General features: G+C 38.4%; 1 protein-coding gene across 1 annotated transcript in view; it reads left to right on the forward strand.

Moving 5' to 3' along the window:
- Positions 1 to 12,359, forward strand: part of LARP4B (La ribonucleoprotein 4B) — a 57,619-nt gene that overhangs the window by 10,170 nt on the left and 35,090 nt on the right. Inside the window, exon 2 of the mRNA XM_087729727.1 lies at positions 8,953 to 9,087. Within this exon, the coding sequence (XP_087585853.1) occupies positions 9,007 to 9,087 (81 nt within the window). The 5' untranslated portion in view covers positions 8,953 to 9,006. The remainder of the gene's footprint in view (positions 1 to 8,952; positions 9,088 to 12,359) is intronic.

Genomic DNA, 12,359 nt, shown 5'->3' on the forward strand with positions numbered 1-12,359 from the left:
GGTTTTTTTTTTCAATGCAAAAGAGCGGTGGTTTGCATTGACCTGTTCTTTCACTCTTTAATTCAGTACAGGCATTCTGCTGGGATTTCTCTTGTGAAAGTCCTGCAGGTCTGTTACTGTCTTCTTTTCTTTTTTTTTTTTTTTCTTTCTGTTGTAGTAGGAACTACCTGTTATGTTTTGTGGGCAAGGGTAATAGCAGCAGCAGCAGTGACGTGGACTTGACCTGTTAGGTTTCACTCAGAACTGTGGTACTTGGTTTGGGGTGTTCTGCTGCTGCTGGTTTCCTAAAGAACAGGAAGAAAGGAAGGATTAATGGCATGAGTTGTTCAACTTGGGTCCTCTCTCCTCTACTACTCTTTTGGTGGTCCCAGAAGTAAAGTGTGTGTGCAAGCACCTACTGTGTAGTTCTCTATTTAACTGTTTGTAGAAAAGGGGGATCGTTCAGATTTGTTCCAATTCTGTTCTTGCTGGTGATGTTTTCTGTCCTGGAAAAATAAAAACCCCACCAAGGTTGGGAGGTAGGGAGGAGGTCAAATGCTCATGAATGTAATTGAGGGCAAGTGGTAGAGTATTTTAGTGGAAAAACGTCATACTTTGAGGTACTTGCCTAATGTGCTTGAGTGGCAAATTCCTGATCTCTTTCCTGAGAAAGATAAAAGACCTTTTTCCTCCAGTGTGAGATGTTTTTTGCTTTTTTGTAGGCCCTGGCAATGAATGTAGAATTTGTGATTCTATGTTCAATTAGATAAAACAACTTTTCAAGAGAGGATGGGGTTATGGAGAATTATGATCATAGATGCTTTATATAAATGTAGCATCCCACCTTTGATTTCAGAATTATCACGGTTTGGCTGAGCTGCTAACAACTTTAACTCTGCCATTTGAGGGGTTGCTCGAGATAATGCACAAATGGAAGAGTGAAGGGTTTATTTTAATTACCAGTTTGGTACTTTTTGAAATCATCGTCTGATAGAAGAATATCTTATCTGACATGATAGTTAAATAGAAATTAAATACGCGTCTTTATGGGTAACCTGCAGGGTGTGTGCTGTTAGTCCACTTACAGTGAGGAAAACAAGCTTGTGGCTTTGTGATGGATGTGCTACATGAAGCAACCCTGCTTAATTAATGAGTTGGGTTTCTTAATGTTATGTGCTTCAGCCTGCAGTCAGGAGAATGCTGCTTCAGATTTGAAAACTGGGTTCAAGCCATAAGCAAACTGAAAACTCTTCAAGGCACATGATACTCTTATCAGGCACAAAAATTTCTTCCCAGTGAGTTATTCCTGTCTTGGTGGGCACTCCTAGCATTCTTAAATGGTTAAGTTTTTTTAGATTATATACTATTAAACACCTGGTGCATTACATAACTGAGGAGGATGTGATCCACAAGCTTATTAGTCCATTTCTTGAGTGATGTTTGAGTGTGCATCAGATAGTACCTGTGTGTAAAACTTACCTTCCTGGTGTGCAAGAGGGCTGTGGAAGTCGTGTGAGACCTTTCAATATAGTGAAAAGATTTCCTTTTATTTTAAGCATATATATTTAAAACACAATGCATAAAAGGCTAGACATAAAAAAGATAATCAGGATTATTTGTTGGTAGGGGTCATCCTGTTATCTTCTGTGTACTGTCAAGATCTTTCTCCCTGTTGTTTGAGATTAGGTGAGTGAATAAGGTTGTAACTTCATGCCCTTCCCATTTTTCTTGCTCTTCACTGAAAGAGTTTCTCCGTATACAGTCTGTGTAGAGTACTTATCATTTACCACTATCAGGTTTCTTTGGTATTTATCACCTTTGTTTAGTAACTTATTGCTTGGTATCTCTTGGACAACTAATTACTGTAACGATCTGAATTTCTAGACTTGCGGAGTAATCAGTTCTGGTGTGTGGTTCCATCGCGTGGGTTTGTGTGCGAGTTAGAAAGCTCAGTAAATGATGGAGTTGCAAATTGCTTGTGAAGCCTAGTGCAGAAGTGCTTCATAGATCTTTAAATAAGGAAATGCAGTGTTCCCTTTAAATAGCAAGGCTTGCTGTTTCTCTTGAAATCTCAGCCATTCTTCGAGGAGAGACTATGTTTGAAGAGATAATTAATAGAATTGCAGGACAGTTTTGGAGGCTATCAACCTTATAAAGAATGGACTTGTTTTTAAAAAAACTTCAGAAGTAGATGCAGCAGCAGCTCTAAACAATTTGAACTGGTGTTTTCTATTGCAGAGTGTTAAAGTACAGCATTAAGGTTTAGGTGGTCTTCTGACACAGTGCATTTCTTCCTAACAGCCCGTTGCCATGTGGATTTTAAAATGCCTTGCATTTGTCAAGTGTCCAATTGCAGGTTCACTCCCCGTGCTTATGTCCGTGTTCCTCTTTAAGAACCAAAAAGTTGCGCCGTTCTGGGTGCTGTCTGGGGGCGCCCAGGCAGAAGCAATTTTCTTGGCAGGAAGGAAAACTGAAACAAATCAGGCGGTACTTTTCTTGTTTGTTTTTTTTTTTTTAATCAAACTTTCCAGCCGCCATGCTGGCATGTACGCTGGACACATGTACGTTTTGAAGCCTTCATCTGGTAGACTTTGATAAATGTCTGGGTGACACTAAGCTCCAGAGGTGAAAATTTCAACTTTTCCCCCCACCTACTTAGCTAATTAGCAGTTAAACAAATTCAGAGCCTTGTGATGATTTTTAAAATATTAGTGTATTCAATATTTAACTTCTGTAGAGAAATGCTGTGACTAAATATTTGTCATGTCAGCTTTTTAATTGCTGTTGTGTAATACAGAGTTTACAACTGACACAGGCACAATGATGATTGCAGAGATTGCCACTGACAAATGTGCTTTTTGGGGTGGTTAGATTTTTTTGTTCGCAGCTATTTTGTCCACTATGGTAATGTAACCACTTCACAGTATATTTTCTTTTAAATAATGCTATCCTTTGAATGATAGATTGTTTGTCACATCTGCTTTGTAAAAAGAACGATTTCCTGCTTTGAAAGGAAAGATGGAAGCCCCTGAGTTTTGTCACAGGCTTTCTGTATCAGAACGATACAGCTTTGTAGGGTTATTCACCTACAGAATGGTAATATGTGCCCCATGCAGTGGGATGATGGTGCAACTCGTACATTAACAGCTGAAATCTTTCTTTGAAAGTCTTCTAAAACAGCCATCTGATTAAAATTGCAAGCTCCAGTTTGTATGACTGCTCATAACGCTAAGACGGAGGGAAACTTGCAGCCTTTCAGGATTAGGATTTGTCAGTTTTTCTTGATGATGCTCTATAAGCTTAACTATCTTGTATCTGAGTTGGCAGCTTTACCTGGACTGAGAACATGAATGACTTGACATATTACGTGTGCCTTGGGTATTGTGAAAGTAGTAAAAAAAAAGAAAGGTAAACTTTGTTTAAACAGGAGTTAGTGTATTAATAGTGTACTTCTGGAAGAGGCTTCTGTTGTTTCTCATATCAACTATGTGATGTATTCAGCAGGTGTTAAAGCTCTTTTCAAAGCTGAAGTCAGTGGTAGCTCTGATTACTTCTGCTGCTGTGTCGTGATCCTCGTGGATATGTAAGGGCGTGAAAGATGGTGAGAAAATACGTTATCTCTGACAGTAGAAAGAGGGTTTCTGGCCTGCAACTGGAAGTTTGTTATGAGGCTTAAGTCAAGCAGTGCACTTCTGTTTTGAAAACATTGTAGGCTTTCTCATGTTACTGGAAGTGTATTTCTGTGTTAGCCTTGTGAAAAGTTTATCTTAATCTGTGTTTAAAGTTTCTGAAATGTTTGCTAGGAAGAGTTCTGCACAAAGCCGAACTCAAATCTATTTTTGTTTGTGCTTGCTGGAAGAGCAATGAAAAGATCTTTTATTCTAGTGAGCTTTTTTGTTTTATGGTGTTGCTGTTTGCAGTGTGAAAGTTAGTTGTCAGCACTTGCATTTGTAAATCTCTCTTTAAGGGCTGATTACTCTGGGCTGAAAGTTGGCAGGCAAGATCTCAGCCCTAAAGCATTGTTTGGGGTTTTGCATGTTTTTAAATAACAGATCTATCTGACTGGTTTGATTGAGAGAACCGCATGCTGGTACTCATACTCTTGTAACTCTAGACAGCAAAACAGACTGCATAAAAGCACGCTTTGAATATGAATTAGAAAAATTAGAGACTACTACTTGCTTTCTAGTGAAAGCAGAGGTGGGAGGATTGGGGGCTGCACTCGAGGGAGGTTTGGGGGGGCTGTCGGGGGCAGTAGTGGTTTTCGTTGGCTATATAACAATCGAGTAGATGTCTCTTATGAGCTGTTTGTGAGGTTGTGGTGTATGTGGATGCAGTGTATATATAAATATCCTCAGACAGTTGAACATTAACTCTGCCAGTATTATAAGATACCTAAACCTGAACTAAAATGCAGCGTAAAGGTTAGCCTGATGTTGGCACCACAGTAACACACGCGTGTGGCTTTTGGATGAGCGCGGTCCCAGCTCTGCTTGGCTTGGCACCCAGACAAGAGTGATCATGTGGTTGCGTGCACGTACCTGTATAGTCATCCTGTGGACCATTGCTGGTTTGTATCTAGTATCTTCTGAAATGATGGAATTCTTATAACAAGGTGCATTTGAAAATATTTGCCAGTGAAGAACCACGTTGTCAACTTTTAAAAAAACAAAAACCAAAAAAACCGCTAACCAAACAAAAAAAAACCCACCAAAACCCACGACTTCTTATTTGTGAAGGTGGTTGTGGATGTTGCAGAGGGAAACCAGTAGACTGAAATATGTGCTACCTGTGTCACTTGTCCAGGTGGGTCTTGGTCCCTCCTGAGAATACTCTTGTAACTCTTCAGATTAACCACTGCTGACCAGCTGCCCACAGGGACAGATCTGTATGAGTAGAGAGTTACTGCCCACATCGTCCTCTTTCTAATAAGAAAACAACTGTATTAAGGCGCTCTTCCCCTTCCTGTTGCAATTACTAATTTAGCAGACTGAGCAGTGTATTACAGTTCTGGGGACAGTAAGGACTTCATAGTTGAATGTTGTATGGTTTATAAAGAAACATGGTTTTACCTGTATTTTAAACTTCTGGGGGATAAGTGTCTTGCCTGTGGACAAACCAAGTTCGAACTGCTTCTGATAAGCTTCAGTAAAATCCATGCAGTTTCTCGTGGATTAGGTAGTTCTGGAAATAAGTATTTGCATGTCTCGAGTGTGACGTTGCTCTTGACATAATGTATCTGAAGTAGCTGAACTTGACTAATTACTCTGACTGAATGGCAAGCCAGAAGGAAAAATAAAGATTTACTATATGCATTTGCAGAATTGAAATTATAGTATTAAAAAATTATAATTGTGTACTTCTAAATCAATTCATAAATGCAGGCCATTCTGTAGACTATATGACTAGACATAATTTGTGGAAGACATGGCTTTTCTTATGAATCTGTTTGCTGTAGACTAGAAATATTATTTAAAAGCTTATTTAAGAGATTGCGTGCCTCTGAAGGTTTTTCTTGTGGGTTTGGTTTTTTTAATAACTTGAATGAAAAAAAATTGCAGTCCACATTTGGTAGGTCGATGTTCTACCATAGGTATTGCTATCTCTATCCCAAACGGGTCTGCCGACTTGCATTTTTCTCTTGAATGTCTCCTACTTATTGCAGCAGCCTGTATTTATGCAAAGATACGGTTTACCAATCAGCAATTCAGTGTATCTTTTAAAGTGATGGGCATTAACTCTTCAGTGGGATGATGATTTTTATTGCTGCATTAAAATGCCACATGTAACTTGCTTGCTAATTTGACTATTAAACTAGCATCAAAAGAGGATAGACTGTCTTCCAAAGTATCAATCCTGATCTGTAGTTCCTAGTACTACCAGAGATTGATTGTGGTTCTTGTAAATAAGCTTGTGTATGAAGATATGTATCAATACTAATGAAAAACATGCTAAAACACGTCCTGTGAAGAGCCTTTAACATTTTGTGATTTTTACTGTTTTTCTGCCTGAAGTAGTGCTGCCTTTTCCACAAACACTGTATACTTTGACATGATAGTCATGGAAGCCTGCAGTCATATAAGTTTTATGCTTTAAGAGACTGGTAAGTGGCAACTCCGGGGTGGAAAAGTTGATGGCACTAACTAACTTTCCAGAACAGCCCTGCACATGAAGTTGTTTTGAACTGTATCATAACAGATGGGATTTTGCAGCAGACCGCTTGATGTCCTGGGGACTTGTAGCAGCGTGACATACTAAGCAAAGAAAATTGCAAAGGAAACTCCTTCATTTGGGGTCTTTCCGTATGTCTTACCCATTTGCAGAAAGGACTGTTGTTGAAAGCACAGGACTTAGAAGGCAGGTTGAATATCCTCTTTAAACAGATTATAATAGCATCGCATTTGTTTTGGGAGCCATATTGATCCTTGATGATCAAAATGCAACTTAAATATATGGGTTTGGCATTGTAGTTATTAAAAATAATTTGTTCACAAGGTGAGTGGATTTAGTGTGGTGTGTATCACCACAGATCTGTGTAGCTAATGAGAATATGATTATTAGTCTGAGTAATCCAAACAAAGTTACCTAGAGCTTCAATCTAGACCTAGCCTGTGATAAATGTCTTGTGTAATCTCATCTAAAGGACTTCTGAAAAGCAGCAGAATGATGTGCTGCTCTGATTGCTGGTGGCTTGCCCAAGAAATTTGAAGTTGCAATGTGCACATTACAGTCGTGTTATTTATCAAGTTGGCTGACAACTTGTCTACCCTCAGCCGAAATTTATGATTTAGCTGAATATTTTGTGCTTGATGGCCAGTCAGCAAATGCTTTAAAGGGCATATGTGTAGTGAAACTTTACTCTTGTTTGTTAGACTCACATGATCTTAGCTGTTTTCCTTCCACAATCCATAGATTTACAAAGTACTGGTGCTAAGACTACATTCCAGAGGATGGAAGAGATTGCAGCATGACTGGGGACGGGCTGATCCTAGAACGGAATGGGAATGGGAATGTGTGAGATAAGCAGGTGACACAGAGGGATGCAAGGAAGTACCTTGGCATTGATTTGGGGATCAAAATGCTGAGTAGATAACATCATTGCTGACTGAAACACATTTGTCTTTCTATAAAGTAGACTTGAGCTTGTGAATCTGGACTAATGTGCATGCTCAAGGTTAGCATGAACAGCAATGGAGATTATATACAACGAACACGAAGTGTGTAATAAGTGTTGTGCTCTTAGAAAAATATTAATGCAAAATTTTAAAAGGCTAAAACCAATTTCTTTAAAGAATATTAACAGAATATTCTCAAAGAAGCTTAGAAACCTTCTGCAGTGTTAATGTGCATACAGCTTCCCATGCGTGGGTTTGAGCAACGCAGAGTTTAGCTATCTAATGCTTGCTTTTGAGAAATTGCTTTCATCCCAAGCATGATTTCTGATTATTTTATAAAACATAATATCCTGAATGAATTCCAGACTTTCTGCCATGTAGACTCCGTACGTTCATGTGTGTGTAACACTGTATGTGAGGGGCAGTATAACTTTATTTCTTTTTTTGTGTGATTTTTTTTTTTCTGTCATTTCTCCTTTACTTAAATAGTTTCTATTCCAAGATGAGAGGCAGGGTGTTAGGAAATAAAACTTCCGAGAATATAACAGTGACATAGTGCATGTGTTTCTTTCAAAAACACGTTTTTCATGCTGACTTTACATCAATAGCATGAAGTGACAAGCAACTAAGCTGAATCTAAGCTGAATGTTTCATCCTGTTGGGGATGTCAGTATATTTGTTTCTTCAACTGTGTGTGCAAAATATCTGATCTTCTGCATAATACCCTAATACAGACACTTGAATCAGTTCACAGGTGAATGTCATAATTTTATTTGAAAATTTTGGAATGGATTCAATCAGTTGTATGAAAGGCTTTTGCTTTTGTCCATTTCAAAATATAGTGTAGAGGCGATTCCATGGAAGGCCATAATGCCATAGACTGAAAGAAACACTTTTTAACTCCAGTCTTTTGAAGTCAAGGTACCCTAAAAGGAGCTTATGCTGCTAAAGAACGGAATCATACTGTTACCTTCCATGTGCTGCGAATCATGACTTTTTTTTTTAAGGAGATCATAGAGGATCTCACCCTGAAGTTTGGTGTCACCAACTTGAAGGCAATAAATTTCTCTCACACGTTGTTACAGATGCAGTACTGGAATTTCCGTGTGAATAAGTGACTCAAAAAGCATATTACAACTTGCTCATACTCCTTTTAGAAAAGAAAAATTTAAAAATTACCCTGATTTTACACCCCAGTATTTATTTTCTGAGACTTCATGCTTTAAATGAGCTTTCCTGTTTTTTAAAGACTTTTTTTAAATAACAGTGTTAAATAATAGCATCAAATTTCAAAGTGAAGTCATCAGACTTTCAACTCTACTCAGTTTTCTACTTGTCTCATCAAATAAAATAACATTTTAGGATGATGGAGCAGAGCAACTTGTTGAGTGTTACTAATCTAGCGGAACTGTTCTAACATGCTGCGTAAAATTTGCAAAGATTAAATGACTGTCAGAGTAGTTGTAGAAGACAAAGGTTGGTTTGTGACTAAATGCTTCTTAATAAGTTAAGTAAGTCTGCCAGGTGGTATGAAGAAGTCCTGATTTGAAAACCAATCTGAATAATTAAGGTGAGAATCGAGTGAAATTTTCCCAGTGGAATTTCCCTGCCCGGTGCTATAGCAAGTGTTCATCTGCACTCCTGAGGCAGCCAGCGACTGGGAGCTGAGCGTATCTGCAAGATCGCTTTATCCTCGCCTTCTGCCATAACGTTTTCTCTGAATGCGTAATCCCGACCGTGTTGTGTGGAAGTTCTTTGGACCTTTGGTCTGAATCGGCACGGCACGTCTGGAATGGCTGTGAGTTCTCAGGAATTTCAACAACCACTTACAGAATCTTTTGTCTTCCTATTTCCGCAGCTTACAAAGGTGACCAGTAAAGTTCTCTCTGAGCAGCCAAAAAGCAGACAGCTCATGACTTCTGATCAGGACACTAAAGTTGTGGCTGAACCGCAGGTGCAGCAAGTACAAGAAGTTAAAGACGGTTCTCATCTAGTAAGTATTATAATTACATATTCCCCTGGTATAAGTGTTGCATGAAACAGGTTTTTTTTTTTTTCTATGTCTTAATCAAAATTGTATATTGGAACATTGTAGAAGACAGTTTGCTGATAACATTGCAACATAAAATGCTGGAACACACTTGTTGAAGGTGGCTAATTCTCCGTACCAAGTGGGAGCTTCAACTTAACTTTTCTTCATCCCTACAGGGGATTTAAATAAACTCCAGATTACAACAGTTTGCACTCATTTAAGGTACATGGCTTTTTAGGCTATGCAGGAATTGTACTACCCATCTTGAGTTAGGTTCTAGCTCAGACATTAACATGTGAGATAAATGCAGGAAATGCACTTGGCAAGTATCTGTAATTGAAAAATGTACAAACCCATAAAAATAGGAAATTCTATTCTGTAACAGGAATTTTGCTCAGTCAGTTGTGCCAAATGGCACGTGTTGTTGCTTCTGTACTACTGCGCGGGATCCAGTAGGTTGCTTTATGGGATGCTTTTGGCAGATCATACAGCAGATAGTACTGTGTGTATATATGTTGCAGTAAATGTTACATACGTCTTAAAGAAGACTGAATACTTGTTTTGTGTGTAAGCTCTACTCATTGTATTTTCATCTTTGAATGTTAACTGTATATTGGGAGGAATGTTTTGTCTTGGGACATCTTGAAGGGTTTGGTTTCAGCGTGTGTTCTGCTAGGCGCTTAGCCTGTGCTATGCTAAGCAGCAAATGCTTGCTGCTTCAACTTACCTTGCAACAGGCACTAAGGAGCATTTTGAAAAACAATGTAAACTTGTACTTTGCTTTGCTAAGCAAACTGGTGGGGTTTTTGTTTGTTGTTTGCCCCTCCCCTTCCTTTTTTTTTTTTAAATTGGTTTTCTGGGTTCTCTTCTGCTCTGTTTTACCTTTCTGAGATGTGAATTTTCTCTATTTGACAGTAGAGGAAAGAGTTGAACCCACTTTTGTGCCATACTTTTGAAAGTTGAGCTTTTGTGATTTTTTTAGTTTTCCCCTATACTCAAGGTGTTAATTCCAAGAAACCAGTGTGCAAGCTTGAGTAGGAGACTCTTGCAGATTTGCTTCAAAAGCTTGGAACTGTCAGTGCACTTTCAACAGGTGCATTAGTATTAAAGGTGGTTTGATTAGTTGTCACATTGATGCTAGTTCTTTTAATTTGGCATACTAAAATTTTTATAAAGCTTCATGTAAACTTAGATCTAAATCTTAATTTCTGTTCTTTCATACTTACTTGGAGAAAGAGAGTAATCATTTGTTTCGAATGCAGAAAATCTGTCTGCTGTTTTTCCTTAGTAGAGGAGACTAATGTCAGTTTGGATATCTTGGAATGTATCCATAGTGCTATAATGGTGCATTTCCAATAACTAATTATTTTGAGATTAAAGCTTTTCCTTTGCTGAATATTTTATTCCAAAAAGCTGAGACCTGTAGCTGATTAACCTTTTTTAAGTTATACCAGTATCATACTTTTATATGCACAGCATCAGAAGGTCATTTTGTTGCATGAGAACCATTGCCAATATATGCTGTTAAAGATGATGTTTTCAGGATGATCCCTTCCATAATGGCATGCTTGCATGAGTATGTTTTGCCGGTGCTTCAGGACTTCACTTGCCAGTTTTGGGAACAAGGCTATAGTTTGAGGAAAAACTTCACGGAGTACAGGAGGAAGAAGTTAGCAAACTAAAATCATTAAGACATTTTGATCCTTCCAAAAAAGTGACAGGAAGAAGGAAAACTTCTGAAGTCCTGACTTGATTGCATTTAGCAAGTACATGCTTCAGGTTAACTGAAAACCACCTGCTGTTGCTTGTGTGTCTTAATTATTTTGAGATCAGAGGGACAGACTGCATAAAGGTATAGATTCATGTCTGTGGTGATCCCTGCTTCAGTGTGTATTTGATGTGGGGCCATACTGCCACGGTATCTAGTGAGATTTTGAGAAGTCTTTTTTTCATAGACTTAAAGGAAATTTGCCTAATTACATTCCCTAGCTATTTTGGCTGTGCTGTACTGTGAGGATCTGGTGGTAGCTAGTCAGAGGGCTTTTGTGGCAATTCAGGAGGAAAGTTGTAGAATTTCTACTGGAAATTTTGATACACTGTGTCAATACTGATACTCTGTAGATCCTGGAAGGATAACTCCCTGAATGCTAATCTTAATTGTGAAGTGATTATATACAGTATTTTTTGTTATATCTTTAAATATTAACAATAAATAAATTTTCCTAATAATGACTTCAGTCAGTCTGGGTTTTTTTGGCAGGAATGAAACTTAACACATGTTCTACTGTTAGTAATGTTGAACAGGTAGTCAGTAGTGATAAAACTATAGTAGCTACAAAACTGTATGCTATTTAATGCCTGATGTAGATTGATTGCAAGCCTAGTATAGTTCCATGAACAGCTCCTCTTGAATTTGGCTGATTATAGTAATATTTAACAGCAGAATTTCAGTAGTTTGGCTTGCCAGTTAATTGAAGAAAGTTGGCAACCTGAGGATCCTCATCATTTTTTGTGTAAGTGTGAGCTAATAGTAGCTTACACTTACGAGTTGGAGGTAGATAATTTAGAGGATACTAGCAAATTCTTAGCTTTGATAAATTTGGGAGTTAAATATGCTGATATTTCTGGCTTTTTTTTAACCTAGAGGCAGGCTTTGTCACTTTAGGTGACATCTATCATTGGATTTTTTTGTATCCTGATTGACAATTACTATTTCTGAGAAAGCCATTGGAACTGGACCCAGGAATTCAGTGTTTAAGAAACATTTTGTTCCCTTTTGAATCGCTTCTCTGTTTCCTTTTTGATCAGTAACACGTTACTGCTAGAAATTCAAGGTTACTCTCTGAGGGAAGAGGCCAAGACCCAAATCCCATGGTGGAGGTAATTTATATGGCCTGTCTCTGCCAGGCAGGACTTACCTAACCTTTAGTGCTAAAGGCACAGTCTTTTTTCTTGCTCATGGATCCTAAACTCTTCCCCTGCCATGCCCACATTTGAATCTGTGGCCTCTCAGAGCACTTTCCAAGGACGAAAGAATTTTCTTTCCTTGGTTGGCTGAATCGAAGACCTGATCTGGAAATTTGGAACTAACTTTAGAAGGGATTCTTGTCATCAAGTGGCAACAGGTTCTGCAAATGTTGGTATGTTCCAGTGGAGGATATTACCATGGGGCTATTTAAACTTGCTGTCTGATGGCGATATGAGCATCGCTCTTTCTCTAGTTGAATAATTAT

Source organism: Nipponia nippon, unplaced genomic scaffold, assembly GCF_047370975.1.
Source record: "Nipponia nippon isolate SJK-2023a ecotype South Korea unplaced genomic scaffold, ASM4737097v1 scaffold_1, whole genome shotgun sequence".
Classification (NCBI taxonomy): Eukaryota; Metazoa; Chordata; class Aves; order Pelecaniformes; family Threskiornithidae; genus Nipponia; species Nipponia nippon.